General features: G+C 46.1%; 1 protein-coding gene across 1 annotated transcript in view; it reads left to right on the top strand.

Annotated features, from left to right (window-relative positions):
• Window positions 1-13,608, top strand: part of LOC310746802 (polyunsaturated fatty acid lipoxygenase ALOX15B-like) — a 40,611-nt gene extending 27,003 nt beyond the window's left edge. The window contains exons 7-14 of the mRNA XM_083580919.1: window positions 537-680; window positions 2,834-3,037; window positions 4,412-4,498; window positions 6,150-6,319; window positions 7,118-7,239; window positions 8,970-9,070; window positions 10,281-10,451; window positions 12,074-13,608. Coding sequence (XP_083437045.1) covers window positions 537-680; window positions 2,834-3,037; window positions 4,412-4,498; window positions 6,150-6,319; window positions 7,118-7,239; window positions 8,970-9,070; window positions 10,281-10,451; window positions 12,074-12,253 — 1,179 coding nt within the window. The 3' untranslated portion in view covers window positions 12,254-13,608. The remainder of the gene's footprint in view (window positions 1-536; window positions 681-2,833; window positions 3,038-4,411; window positions 4,499-6,149; window positions 6,320-7,117; window positions 7,240-8,969; window positions 9,071-10,280; window positions 10,452-12,073) is intronic.
• Window positions 13,609-15,342: the final 1,734 nt, after the last annotated feature.

The following is a 15,342-nucleotide window of genomic DNA, read 5'->3' as shown; positions in this document are numbered from 1 at the left end:
AAGATGAATACTAATGGGAATCCCTGAGTCCTGCGGGGCTAGCGCCAGCCCCGCAAGAATGTGGATGGGGGTGTGAGCCCGCAACACCCCCCTCCTTAGTTCGGGAGTGGCTTTCTAGGACCAATTAGACTGCTGATTGTTCTAGGACCAATCAGACTGCTGCATTCTGGACCCTATTGTTCTAAGACCAATCAGACTGCTGCATTCTGGACCCTATTGTTCTAGGGCCAATCAGACTGCTGCATTCTGGACCCTATTGTTCTAGGACCAATCAGACTGCTGCATTCTGGACCCTATTGTTCTAGGACCAATCAGACTGCTGCATTCTGAATCCTATTGTTCTAGGGCCAATCAGACTGCTACATTCTGAATCCTCTTGTTCTAGGACCAATTAGACTGTTGCATTTTGGATCCTATTCAACTCAGTACATAACGCATATGATGGCAACTTTAGTCCAAAATGCTGGGCTAGGCTGACATCAGATGGGATTCAAACTTTCCTCCCTTCTCCAACCCGCTCCAACTCTGTTTTTCAGAAAGGAACCATCTACCTAGCAGATTACAAGTTGCTGGAGGGGATTCCTACCATCCTTTTGAACGGCAAAGAGCAATACATTGCTGCCCCTCTGTGTTTGCTTCACCAAAAGCCTTCTGGAGAAGTCATTCCCTTAGCCATCCAGGTAACGATTTAAAAACAAAACAAAACAGGGAAAAATTCAACAGAAGGATTCCAAACAAGCTAGGAGGTTCCCCTCACTTAAGGGAAGTCAAAAAGATATTCCATGAGATTGTTTTGATGAATATATGGCAAAATACTGCTCGAAAAAATATTCTCCAATATGCCTAGATTAAAATGTGAAGTACTGGATGGAAGGAAAATTAGGAAGGAAAGATAATAAGAATATACAGATGGTTTGAGACGATTGTAGAATGCAAAGATTATTGTAAATTGTATAGTGTGGAGGAAATCGAGTGGGGGCGGAGGGAAGTGGGAGGAAGGAGAAAAGAATAATATGATGGATTGAGGAAATAGGAATGTAAATGTATGGGGGGATGGGGAGGAAATGATGTTGGTTTTGGTACATCTGTATTGTAATGTGATATGTGAAAACCAATAGATAGGTAGATAGGTAGATAGATAGATAGTGAAATATACTCGGAGTCGAGAGTGGATTTCATGCTCTTTATTCAGCTCATAGTGGTGAGGAGGAATGAAAGTTCCCTCAAAGTATCTGCTTTATATACATTATTTACACAATGGGCTGCATGTGATTGGCTAATTCCGGAATTCTCCTGTAGGCCAATCAGGTTGTGGATTCACTTCCATCTGGAGCTGGATTGGGTGGCTCCTGCAGACCAATCGTACTGCTGCATTGTTCTAGGACCAATCAGACTGCTGCATTTTGGATCCTATTGTTCTAGGACCAATCAGACTGCTGCATTTTGGATCCTATTGTTCTAGGACCAATCAGACTGCTGCATTTTGGATCCCATTGTTCTAGGACCAATCAGACTGCTGCATTTTGGATCCTATTGTTCTAGGACCAATCAGACTGCTGCATTCAGGATCCTATTGTTCTAGCACCAATCAGTCTGCTGCATTTTGGATCCTATTCAACTCAGTACATAATAGATAGATAGATAGATAGATAGATAGATAGATAGATAGATAGATATTCGATGAGGCCAAGGAGGCGGTAGATTCTTAGCAAACAAGGAGTAAACCCTACACAAATCCGGAATGCAGTCCCTAAGACAGTTCGATGGAGCCTTGTTCACCTCCTTCCAGCAACTCCCGCAGCCATGCTGGTGCCAAATAATAATAATAATAATAATAATAATAATAATAATAATAATAATATTTTTTATTTATACCCCGCTCTTCCCAGTTCAAAAACTGGGCTCAGGGCGGCTAACAACAAATTTAAAACACTTTAAAACACTTAATTATAAAAGCAGCTTAAAATACGCTATAAAAACATGAATAACAATAAAATTCAAAAATAAAAAATCAATCAATTCAGGGCTAGCTGGCTGAATTGGTCCTACTTGGGCCAGCGAGGAGGCCAGGGGAGAATTAGCTGTGGGGTCTCAAGAGCGGGTGATCTTCATAAAAGGGGAGGGGGAGGGAAGAGAAGGGAAATAAAAGATCAGGCTGGATTCAAATTAAAGGCCAGGCGGAATAGCTCTGTCTTACAGGCCTGACAGAAGGAGGTTAAATCCTGCAGGGCCCTGATCTCATGGGACAGAGCATTCCACCAGGTCGGAGCCATCACTGAAAAGGCCCTGGCCCTGGTGGAGGATAGTCTGGCTTCCTTAGGGCCCGGGACCTCTAAACTATGGCTATTCATGGACCTTAAGGTCCTCTGTGGGGCATAACAGGAGAGGCGGTCCCATAGATATGAGGGCCCTAAGCCACAAAGGGCTTTAAAGGTCAAGACCAGCACCTTGAACCTGAACCTATACTCCACCGGGAGCCAGTGCAACTAGATGAGCCATGGGGCAGTCTGCCTTCTAGACCAGGGTTAGGCAACCTAAGACCCGGGGGCCAGATCTGGCCCAATCACCTTCTAAATCCGGCCTGCGGACGGTTGGGGAATCAGTGTGTTTTTACATGAGAAGAATGTGTCCTTTTATTTAAAATGCATCTCTGGGTTATTTGTGGGGCATAGGAATTCGTTCATTTTTTCCCTCCAAAATATAGTCTGGCCCCCCACAAGGTCTGAGGGACAGTGGACCGGCCCCCGCTGAAAAAGCTTGCTGACCCCTGTTCTAGACAGTCTGAAGACACCCTCTGTTGCATCTTTTATTCTATTGTGATTCCCTCTTCCAGCTGAGCCAGCGGCCAGGTCCCCAAAGTCCCATTTTCTTACCCACCGACGAAGAGTGGATATGGACCTTAGCCAAGACCTGGGTGCGAAACTCCGAATTCCACATCCACGAGGTGAACACCCACCTGCTCCGTGGACACCTGATGGCAGAAGTCTTTGCGGTGTCAACACTGAGGCAGCTGCCCATGTGTCACCCCCTGTACAAGGTGAGAGAGCCCAGAGGGGGTTGAGTTTGAGGCATTTAGCGGCCAGGGATATAGGGACGCGGGTGGTGCTGTGGGTTAAACCACAGAGCCTAGGACTTGCTGATCAGAAGGTCGGCGGTTCGAATCCCCGTGACGGGGTGAGCTCCCGTTGCTCGGTCCCTGCTCCTGCCAACCTAGCAGTTCAAAAGCACGTCAAAGTGCAAGTAGATAAATAGGTACCGCTCTGGCGGGAAGGGAAACGGCGTTTCCGTGTGCTGCTCTGGTTTGCCAGAAGCGGCTTAGTCATGCTGGCCACATGACCTGGAAGCTGTACGCCGGCTCCCTTGGCCAGTAAAGCGAGATGAGCGCCGCAACCCCAGAGTCGGCCACGACTGGACCTAATGGTCAGGGGTCCCTTTACCCTTTACCTTTACGGGGAGGGATGTTTTCGACATCCTCTTTTATCTTTTGAAGGAAACGAACTGCGTCTGGGGGAAAAGGCTGCCTCTCTCAGAGGAGGCAGCGATGCCACCAGCCTGGATGGCTTTGAAAGAAAACTTTGCCCCCTCTTATATATATATATATAAAGAAATTGTGGGTATCTCATGAAGCTGAAATTTAGAAGATTGGGGACAAATAAAAAGAAGTCCTTCTTGATAGTTAAACTGTGGGACTTGTTCCTGCAGGAGGGAGTCAAGGCCAACAATCTAGAAGGCTTTAAAAGATGACCGGGCTAATTCATGGAGGGGGAAAGGGCTGTTGTCAGGGATTGGACTCGAGAGGGGTGGGGTGGAGGGGAGAATCAGGGGGAGAGCATGCTATGACTTCAGTTACAAGACCTTTGTGTCTGCGTACTTTGAGACACCCTCCCCATCCTCACACGTTTTTGGGGGACAGGGGACGGGCTGGTGTGGAGGACTCCCTGGTCCTGAATGGGGTAACTGTGCTCCTGAAGGACCAGGTGTGCAGCCTGGGAGCCCTAAACGGCCTCAAAGGCCCAGTAGACCTGAAGGAGCGTCTCCACCCCATTGTTCTGCCCGGACACTGAGGTCCAGCGCCGAGGGCCTTCTGGCAGTTCCCTCATTGCGAGAAGCAAAGCTACAGGGAACCAGGCAGAGGGCCTTCTCGGTAGTGGCACCCGCCCTGTGGAACACCCTCCCATCAGATGTCAAAACGATAAACAACTACCTGACATTCAGAAGACATCTTAAGGCAGCCCCGTTGAGGGAAGTTTTTAATGTGTGACATTTTAGTATTTTTGGTCACTGTGGAAGCCGCCCAGAGTGGCTGGGGGGACCCAGCCAGATGGGCGGGGTACAAATAATAAATTATTATTATTATTATTATTATTATTATTATTATTATTACATGTGTTCCCTTTCCGCCCCCCTCCAGCTTTTGATTCCTCACCTCCGTTATTCCATCCATATCAACGTGCTGGCCAGAACCTTCCTTATCAGCCAAGGAGGTACCTTTGACACGGTAAGTGGGAGACTTGTGGGACGCCCTTGGAGGAATGCTTGGTGACCCCAGCGTGGAATGCCTTCCGCACTGAGCCAGCTCTTCAGGACCAAGGACACACGGTTATCTCTGTTCTTCCACATCCTACCCATTCGACCGCAGGGTGATTTGCAGCCGACTTGGGGAGTCTTTTCTGGGGGTGCCTCTCTGTTTTGCAGGGCTTTGAGGGCAGTCTTCTGTTTTGGAAATGCCCTGCTTTTGAAGGCTGCCCGGTTTGGTTTAAGGATGCAGAACCCAAAGGAGGAGATTCAGTGGGGAGATTTGAGGTTTCCTCCCAAGGGAGCGGGTTGAGCCACAGGCCTCCCTGCCAGATTTAAATGCACTGGGGATTGATCCCAGGTTTGTCTTCCTCAGAAGCTGATAGATGTAGCTAACTTAAGCCTGTTCGTTTCAATGGATGTGCTCTGAGTACAAGTTAACAGGGTACAACCCAATTTAGTAAAAGGTAAAGGGACCCCTGACCGTTAGGTCCAGTCGTGGACGACTCTGGGGTTGTGGCGCTCATCTCGCTTTACTGGCCGAGGGAGCCAGCGTACAGCTTCCGGGTCATGTGGCCAGCATGACTAAGCCGCTTGTGGCGAACCAGAGCAGCGCACGGAAACGCCGTTTACCTTCCCGCCGGAGCAGTACCTATTTATCTACTTGCACTTTGACGTGCTTTCGAACTGCTAGGTTGGCAGGAGCAGGGACAGGACAACGGGAGCTCACCCCATCGCGGGGATTTGAACCGCCGACCTTCTGATCGGCAAGTCCTAGGCTCTGTGGTTTAACCCACAGCGTCACCCATGTCCCACAGCCCAATTTAAATTTTGGCAATTCTTTCCTGTCTCTTTTTTGTAAAGTAGTTTTATTTGGTTTAAAAAAACAAATAAACTTATAACAAAATCAATTAAAAATCCGTATAAAGAGATTACTCTGAATCTCACAACTCCCCCCCCCCCCCCGCCCCAATCCCCTCCCTGGGTCCTAATATCAATCAGTCCATAATACACATTATTTTATCCATCTAAATGGTCCATAGTTTTTGTTACATTACAAGTGTGATTAAAATCCTGCTAATGTTTTCATCTGTTTGCAATGGTCTCCTGAATAAACTAGTATAAGCAAATTCCCATTCTTTTTCTTGTCCTCTTGGTTCCCGAGATTCCCAGTTAATTTTGCCATTTCAGCATAATCCATCAACTTGGTCTGCCATTCTTCCCTGGTCGAGATTGTTTCTTCCTTCCATTTCTGGGCAAATATCATCCGTGTGGCTGTTGTCGCGTACATGAACAGTCTTTTCTGGTCCTTTGGGGTCTTGGTACCTACAATTCCTAATAAGAAAGCTTCTGGGTTGTTGTTTTTTTAGCATATGTTATTTTAAACTTTTTTTTCATTTCATTATATATCATCTCCCAGAAAGTTTTTGTTACCTGACACTTCCACCACATATGACCAAAGGTACCTAAATTATAGCAATTGTTTCCTAGTCTATACATATAGATCAGCACTGGCAAGTGTTAGATTATACACGGGGCTGCCTCTGAAACTTCAGCTGGGGCAGAATTTGATGTGCCTCATTTGGGAGTGTGCTGAGTGGTCTTCTCTCCTCCCCACCTGCTTTTCATCGCAGGCCATAGCAACCGGGCGCCGAGGGTTAGCTGTGCTTCTTAAAAAGTGCCTGGACAACCTGACCTACACGGATCTGTGCCTCCCTGAGGACATTGAGGCCCGAGGAGTCGGCTCGCTTGCTGATTACTACTACAGGGACGACGGGCTGAAGATATGGGATGCCATCGAGAGGTAAGAGAAACAGGATTCGCTGGGTGCTTTCAGTGGAATGGCTGGAGTCTTCTTCATACAGCAGCCCATTGCCCACCTGCCTGTGCACGCCCGATCCCAAACTCTGCTCCCAGTTTCCAGAGTGGTTTGCCGCCATGCATGGGGTGGGGAGAGCTGCTACTCAAGAGCAAGGCATCAAAGCACATGTAGTGCACAGACACAGACACAAATCCTGGGAATGGTAATTCCCGCCGAGACCCCATAACACTGGTCCTGAAAGACCTACGTTGGCTCCCAGTATGTTTCCAAGCACAATTCAAGTGTTGGTGCTGACCTTGAAAGCCCTAAATGGCCTCAGAGGCCCAGTGGACCTGAAGGAGCGTCTCCACCCCCATCGTTCTGCCTGGACACCGAGGTCCAGCTCCGAGGGCCTTTGGCGGTTCCCTCCCTGCAAGAAGTGAGGTTACAGGAAACCAGGCAGAGGGCCTTCTCGGTGGTGGCGCCCACCCTGTGGAACGCGCTCCCACCAGATGTCAGGGAAATAAACTTTATAGAAGTCATCTGAAGGCAGCCCCATTTAGGGAAGTTTTGTATGTTTGATGTTTTAATATTCTGTTGGGAGCCGCCCAGAGTGGCTGGGAAAATTGTTGCTGCTGTTTTATTGTTATTATAGTTCCCGCCTAATAGAGCTACAATTCCCAGCACCCTTAAGCTCCTAGGATTATTTGCAGGATGCCGTGAACTTTAAATGTGCTTTAAATGTATGGTGTGCACACAGCCTGCCTGGGGAGCCGGCCTAACTTCTCATTTTCCCCACAGCTTTGTCTCTGGCATTGTGGAACTGTACTACAAAAGCAACTTGTCCGTCCAGAGAGATTACGAGCTTCAGGCCTGGATCTGCGACATCTTCACAAAGGGCTTTCTGTCCAAGCGGTCGTCAGGTACTCCGCCAAACCCATTTCCTGCTGCTTCTCTGTTCTGCTCACTGTTTTCCTTCCTTCGGGACTTGTTTAGACAGCCCATCACACTTGGGGAAGCCTATAAAAGGTATCCACTTTCACTCATGCCCCTTAACTTGGAGGAGGAGCGCAAAACATAACGCTGCCACGCGGCTAACAATACCTCTGGTGTTCAGTCAGCTGCGATGCACCATTTCATGGAATCATAGAATTGTTGAGTTGGAAGGGACACCCAGGGTCATCTAGTCCAACCCGCAGGAATATGCATTTAGCACGCACACCTGTTTTATTATGCTCTTCAGCCACGTCTGAGCCCCAACGCAAGTCACAGTGTGGAAACGCACGAAGGAAGCTGCAGTTAGATTGGGGGTACTTGAAGGGTGTTGCAATAAAAAAATTAAGGTCTTATATATATAATAAATGTTCATAAATGTACCAGGCAAACACATACATGAATATATAAACCACATGTCTGAAGCAGCACAGGAAAACAGCCCTGGAACCATTTTGACTCCCAAACTGACCAAACGATTTCTCTACAAGGTCAAGGAAAATGGGAAAACCTCCCCATTGTCTTTCCCTTCACAAATCCTGTCTTAAGGGTATGTCTGTGTATGAATAGGGTGAGCCTGTGACCTGGCTCAGGAACTATTTGTCATTACAAAAGACTGGCCAGGCTCCCTAGGGTATCCAGTCAAGTGAGCATTAACAGGTAACCTGCCAGACAGGAGGTAAACAACGCACTCGGATTTCTGTTGTAGACCGCCCTTTCTGTGATGTAGGTATGATGTGTCTGGGGGTGGTCCTGGACTCCAGGGCTGGCAATTTAAAATGTCTATATAAGGGCGGGCACACCTGGGTTCTGGGTCCTCCTCCTTTTCTGCGGGTAAGGGGAGCACCAGATCAATAAAGATCAGGCTTACGAGCTGCTTTGCTTCTCAGTATTCTCTGGTTGGCCTCTGTTATTTTCTCCGACCGATGGAGAACCTGCAAAGGACTCTGTAAGGGCTCTTGTGTCCCCCATAAGGGAATAAGGGCTGAATTTTGTTTAATACAGTGTGTAACAGCAGAGTCTCCAGACCCCCAGCAGTTAAAGCTGTAGATCAGGTTCCTAGGCCCTTTCCTCCAGTTGATGGGGGCAGGAGGAGAAGCTGAGGGACTTGGAGTGATGAGATTTTTGTTTTGGGGGGGCAGCCAAATGTTTTGTTGTTTTTAAAGGAAATCAAAGTTGTTGAGCTTTCCCCCTTGGATGGAAGCCAGGGAGCCCAACACTAGATGGCGCCAGAGCCAACAGCAGGCGGATTCTAGTTTTGTCTCTGTCCTTTTCCCTACTGAAGTTCTGTAACACCAACAGCGCTGGAGCTATTTTGAAATAGCATTGTCTTTTTTTTTGTTTTTTCTTTATTTAGGTACATAATTTGATATATAAACTTTGTATACATGTTGGAAATTATACCATAATATGCCCTGTAATGTAATATGATAGTGTATACATATGTGACATAAGAACGTTAATAAAAAAAGAAAAAAGAAAAAAATGGGACCCAAGATGCGTGATTGGGTTAAATCCCAGGCTGGTGGGTTTGGGCAAAAGATGGCCGGAGCTTCGACTCGCTAGCTCTCACGGTCCCCTTCCAACGCTACAGCTCTATGATTCTCTGTTTGGTTGAAGATACCTGTTGTAAAGGACTTGTCCTCTCGCTTCCGTACAGGCATCCCTTCCTCCATCCGCTCTGTTCCGGAACTCATCAAGTTTCTGACCATGGCGATCTTCACCTGCTCAGCCCATCACGCAGCCGTAAACAGTGGACAGGTAAGTGAATCTGCTCTTCTTCCTTGCCTGAGCAGGGAGTATCTGTGTCAGAGATGTTTGAAGGCGCTGATTTCCATTCTGAAACATGCTCGTCTCTTTTTTCGGTTTCACAAGTTCATTCACACAGATAAAACTCTTAGAAATATTAGAATTGAACACGAGATTCTTCCGAATCTTTGGACTTCCCTCCGCGGGTTCTTTAAATAACTTGGGTGTTTAGTCGTGTTCGACTCTTTGTGACCCCCTGGACCAGAGCACGCCAGGCACTCCTGTCTTCCACTGCCTCCCGCAGTTTGGTCAAACTCATGCTGGTAGCTTCGAGAACACTGTCCCACCATCTTGTCCTCTGTTGTCCCCTTCTCCTTGTGCCCTCCATCTTTCCCAACATCAGGGTCTTTTCCAGGGAGTCTTCTCTTCTCATGAGGTGGCCAAAGTCTTGGAGCCTCAGCTTCAGGATCTGTCCTTCCAGTGAGCACTCAGGGCTGATTTCCTTCAGAATGGAGAGGTTTGATCTTCTTGCAGTCCATGGGACTCTCAAGAGTCTCCTCCAGCACCAGAATTCAAAAGCATCCATTCTTCGGCGATCAGCCTTCTTTATGATCCAGCTCTCACTTCCATACATCACTACTGGGACAACCATAGCTTTGACTATACGGACCTTTGTTGGCAAAGTTAAATAACTTTATCAACTGCATATTATAAGTTGATCCAAATTACAACCCTCCATTCTATCCAAAGTCTTTGTGTCATTGCAAGTTATTTAAAGCGCACCAGAGAGTTCATGTGTTTATAATGTTCTTTTAAGTACATTCTATGTTTGCCCCGTTCTCTACTGAAGTTTTGACCTTCCTGATTTCTGATTTCCCGGTCAGTCTTGCCATCTCTGCATCGTCCAATGACTTCATCTGCCAGTCCTCCCTCGTAGCTATCTTCTCATCTTTCCAGCTCCGAAACGTGCTTGTCACAGCGGTGCTTCTGTTCCACTGCCATTCGACTTTTGCAAAATGCAAAAAAAACACACACAAAAAAACACACACAATGCAATTTGTCTGGCTGCCTGCCAAAAAAGATCCTTTCTGATCTTTGGGGATAGTAAAACGAAACAACAACCGAAAGAAGGAGTGTTATGTTCTTCTGCTTTTAAAGCAATAGATATGCGCTGAATTTGCAGACTCTGTTTAACTTTCTTCTGTCCTCCCCTGGGCTGCAGTTTGAAATGGGTGCCTTCATGCCCAACTTGCCATCGTCCATGAGGAAACCTCCGCCGGACGTTAAAGCCCCTGTGACGCTGAAGGAGTATCTGGACATCATCCCCGAGATGAACACCACCAGCCAAGTCCTCGCCGTCATCTGGGTCTTGCGGAACGAGGATTTTGACATGGTAAGAAAGGAGGACCTGGGAGAGACCTGGGTCCACATCCCCACTCAGCCACAAAGCTCACTGGGTGACTTCGCTGCCTCTCAGCCCATAGCTGTCAACCGTCCCTTATTTGGCGGGAAAGTCCCTTATCCCAGCGCCGTGTCCCGCTCCTGTCCCTTATTGATGATGTCCCTTAAATTTCCCGCGTTTCAAAGGAAGCAGCTCCTCTCCCTCCCTCCCTGCCGGCCAGGGAGGAGGGAGGCTCCAACTGGGTTGCTTGGCTGCGTTGCTCACCCAATAAGGAGCCTAAGAACGACTGGGGGGTGGAGCTTGCATGCCTTGTGCCGATCAAATCGGCTGCGTTGCCTGGGGACTCGCCTTTGCTCAGCGCTTCCCAGCGGAGAGGTTACGGTGGTTTCCCTTGCTGCATCCCCTTTGCCGGGTTGCTGCGCTGTGGGAACCACCGCTTGAGGCCTCGTTTGGCAGCTGGTTGACTAAAATCCCTTATTTTGGCTGCTGATCCCTTATTTTCGAGGCTGCTGGTCCCTTATTTTCAAATCTGTAAGTTGACAGCTATGTCTCAGCCTAAGCCACCAAGTCACCAATAAATCACATTTCACCAGTGAAGTGAGCTCGCTTCATTCAAAGCTCAGGAGGCCCAGGCCTAGTGAGGACAGCAGCTCTTTGCCCCAGTAAGGCAGTTGCAAGGACTGAAGGTCTGCTCCTTCCCACATCTCCCTAAGTCCTAAGAAACCTGAAACTGCTTCCCTTTGTCTGTCTCTGCTCCACCCACTTCACACACACCCTTCTATTTTGACAAAGTAATAATCATAAATAAATAGGAATAAAAATATGCGCATCCCGCCACGGAGACCATTGTAACTATCCAACCTCCCAAGATTTCAACACCTCTTGCGATGGTTTGACCCCTTTCCGTTTTAACAGTACAAATTCTGCAAACATAATAATAATAATAATAATAATAATAATAATAATAATAATAATTTATTATTTATACCCCACCCATCTGGCTGGGTTTCCCCAGCCACTCTGGGCGGCTTCCAACCGAATATTAAAAACAATGTCTCCTCAAAATCATTTCTCCTGCATATTCCCCGTCTTACCTTAATGGCAGGTGTTAATTGATCATGAATAGCTATATCCCACACCTCTTTATACTGTTCATTCAACGTTCGTTCCCTACTAAAAAATCTACAACACTTAAAATATAAATCCAGGGACATTAAATGAAATCCGGGGACGGATTTTGTCCGGGGACAGATTTGTATATCCGGGGACCGTCCCCGGGAAAAGGGGACGTCTGGTGTTGTTGTTTAGTCGTGTCTGACTCTTCGTGACCCCCTGGACCAGAGCACGCCAGGCACTCCTGTCTTCCACTGCCTCCTGCAGTTTGGTCAAACTCATGCTGGTAGATTCAAGAACACTGTCCCACCATCTCGTCCTCCGTCGTCCCCTTCTCCTTGCGCCCTCCATCTTTCCCAACATCAGGGTCTTTTCTAGGGAGTCTTCTCTTCTCATGAGGTGGCCAAAGTCTTGGAGCCTCAGCTTCACGATCTGTCCTGGATGTCAGGTAACAATAAACTAAACTGACCCTGCATCTCTCTCTCTGTTCCTGTTTGCAGAAACCTCTGGGGCAATACGATGACGAGCACTTTGTCGAGGAGGAACCGAAGCAGCTCATAACGGCTTTTCAAGAGCGCCTGGCGCACATTTCCGAGGAAATCAAGAGCAGGAACAAGTCGATGAAGTTTCCTTACACCTATCTCTGCCCGGACAACATAGAGAACAGCACGTGCATATAGAAATCTGGTTTTGCAGCGCAGCACATGCCTCCGAACCACACTGACCGTTCTGCGGTGCAGCCTTCCTCAACCCGGCGCCCTCCAGGTGCTCCATACTACAACTCCCACCAGCCCCCAGTCCAAAACGTCCGGAGGGCACCCGGTTGGAGGAAAGCTGCTTTTGAGTTTCTCTTTATGGAGAAACAGAAGCGCAGTCCCACATCGCTAGAGATTTCTTTGAGTGCAGCAGGCTAGGCCCTGTGATTGTAAACACAGGGCAGGAATTCTGCAGCAGGCAGGCTCAGGGTGGCAGCGTGCAACTTGAAGATTCACAGAACCCTTAAAAAAAAAAGATCCACAAAATATAAAGTGCCTGTTCTGATTGGGGCAGCATCCTCCCTGGAGGAGCAGGGGCAGTTTGGGGCTGCTCCTTAGAATCACAGAAATGTAGGCAGATGACCTTTGGGAATCTCTTCCAACTCTATGATTCTTTGCAGGATGTATCAGGTTTAATCCCTGGCGTCTGACTGCTGCCAGCCAGTGTAGGCAAAAGTGATCTAGCCGGACCAATGGTCCGGCTCTGCAGAAGGCAGCTTCCTATGTTCTCGTGCAAGCTCAAGTCTGGACTACTGTAATGCGCTCTGCGTGGGGCTGCCCTTTAGGAATAGTCTGGAAATTGCAGCGGCTGCGCTCTTCCTTGCGGAGGTGAGCCCAGCTGAAGCTTCTCCTGCACGTTACATTTCCTGTATCCTTTCATACCCTTCCTCACCCTCGTGCCGTAAAGGGATCAGGGGTTTGGAGAGGGAAGAACCACTTACAGACAGCCAGGTTGCCGCTTGGCAGCGTGATTCGAACGCAGAGCTGTGTTTTCTTTCCATTTGGCAGTGGGGGGTGGTGGTTAGAGGTGTTAAGACAAAAATGCAAGGGGAGGTCATTAAAACACACACACAAACACACACAAAACAGCAACCCAAACCCATTTCAGGCTGTGAAAAGAAAATATGTCAATCCAGATAGCTTAGCGCCCTAGCGGATTTTTCAAACGAAAAACTCAATTTTCAGGCGTACATAGTTTAAACCCGTTGTGGGCTTTGTGTCCCTTTGATTCCAGTAAGACTTCAAAATACTATTATTTTTATTTGTTAAATATGTATATTGCCCTTCATCTGAAGTTCACAACATAAAAATGCAAAAACAAAACAAAACAATAGCTCCCCACCCAGTAAGAGCTTGTGGATGCTGGATTGCGAATGAACTGCTTTCAGGTCAAGGCAGAAAACGCTGCTTTAAAAAAAAATAAAAATAAATCATTGCATTTTTGAAAACGACAGAGAAAGAATAAATTAAAAATTACACCTGAATACACAAAAAGAAAAGAAGAAAGCAAAAAAAAAAGACAATAATAAAGAGAAGAAAAAGAATTAATGACATACACAAAATTGTTCAAAGGATACAAACCGTAATTTGAATATTCTACACAAAAGGCTCCCAGAAAGAAATGACATTCATATTTCTTTTCTTCTCTTACAATCACTTGCTTTATTTATTAAGTTTTCCAATTTTATGCAAACACAAAAAGAAAAAGAAAAAGAAAAATATTGAAAACAAATCAATTTCAATAACAATTTTTCAGTAACATGTTTCTTTGACTTCCTCATACCTCCCCTTCTTGTTTTCTAGTTCAAATTGTTAATCCAGCAAATCCTAATCTCTTAACATTCCTTTTAATTAACACCTTATTTTCCAATCAACTTTTTAAATTTTATGACTTAAACAATTTTAATCCCTGTTATCTTTATCATAACAGCTAGAGACCACAAAAGTTCAATCCAGCATCTTTTCAGAGTTCATTAATTTTGTAGTATTTCTGTAAATAGTCCTTAAATTTCTTCCAATCTTCTTCTGCCGACTCTTCTCCCTGGTCGCGGATTCTGCCGGTCATTTCTGCCAGTCCCATACAGTCAATCAACTTCATCTGCCATTCTTCCAGAGTGGGTAGATCTTGAGTCTTCCAGTGCTTTGCTATAAGTATTCTTGCTGCCGTTGTAGCATACATAACAAAAGTTCTGTCCTTCTTTGGCACCAAATGGCCGACTATGCCCAAGAGAAAAGCCTCTGGTTTTTTCAAGAAGGTATACTTAAATACCTTTTTCATTTCATTATAAATCATTTCCCAGAAAGCCTTAATCTTTGGGCACGTCCACCAAAGGTGAAAGAATGTACCTTCAACCTCCTTACATTTCCAACATTTATTATCGGGCAAATGATATATTTTTGCAAGCTTGACTGGGGTCATGTACCACCTGTATATCATTTTCATAATATTCTCTCTTAAGGCATTACATGCCGTAAATTTCATACCTGTGGTCCATAACTGTTCCCAGTCAGCAAACATAATGTTGTGTCCAACATCTTGTGCCCATTTAATCATAGCTGACTTAACCGTTTCATCCTGTGTATTCCATTTCAGCAGCAAGTTATACATTTTTGGCATAATCTTAGTTTTAGGTTCTAGCACTTCTGTTTCTAATTTAGATTTTTCCACCTGGAAGCCAATTTTCTTGTCCAAATTGTAAGCCTCCATTATCTGAAAATAATGGAGCCAGTCTCGCACTTTATTTTTTAGTTTCTCAAAGCTCTGCAATTTCAGTCTATCTCCTTCTTGTTCCAAAATTTCCCAATATTTTGGCCATTTGGCCTCCATATTGAGCTTTTTCTGGGCTTTCACTTCCATTGGTGACAACCACCTTGGGGTCTTATTTTCCAGTAAATCCTTGTATCTGATCCAAACATTAAACAAAGATCTCCTAACAATGTGATTTTTAAATGCTTTATGAGCTTTAACCTTATCATACCACAAATATGCATGCCATCCAAAAACGTTGTTAAAACCTTCTAAATCCAAAATGTCTGTGTTTTCAAGAAGCAGCCAGTCTTTCAGCCAGCAGAATGCTGCTGATTCATAGAACAGTCTGAAGTCTGGCAGGGCAAAGCCACCCCTTTCTTTTGCATCAGTTAAAATCTTATATTTTATCTTGGGCTTCTTGCCCTGCCAGACAAATTTAGAAATATCTTTCTGCCACTTCTTAAAACAATCCATCTTGTCCACA

Source organism: Podarcis filfolensis (genome assembly GCF_964270895.1).
Source record: "Podarcis filfolensis genome assembly, chromosome: 13".
Taxonomy (NCBI): Eukaryota; Metazoa; Chordata; class Lepidosauria; order Squamata; family Lacertidae; genus Podarcis; species Podarcis filfolensis.
Note: the sequence above shows the minus strand (reverse complement) of the source record. Positions and strands in the feature narration are given on the sequence as shown.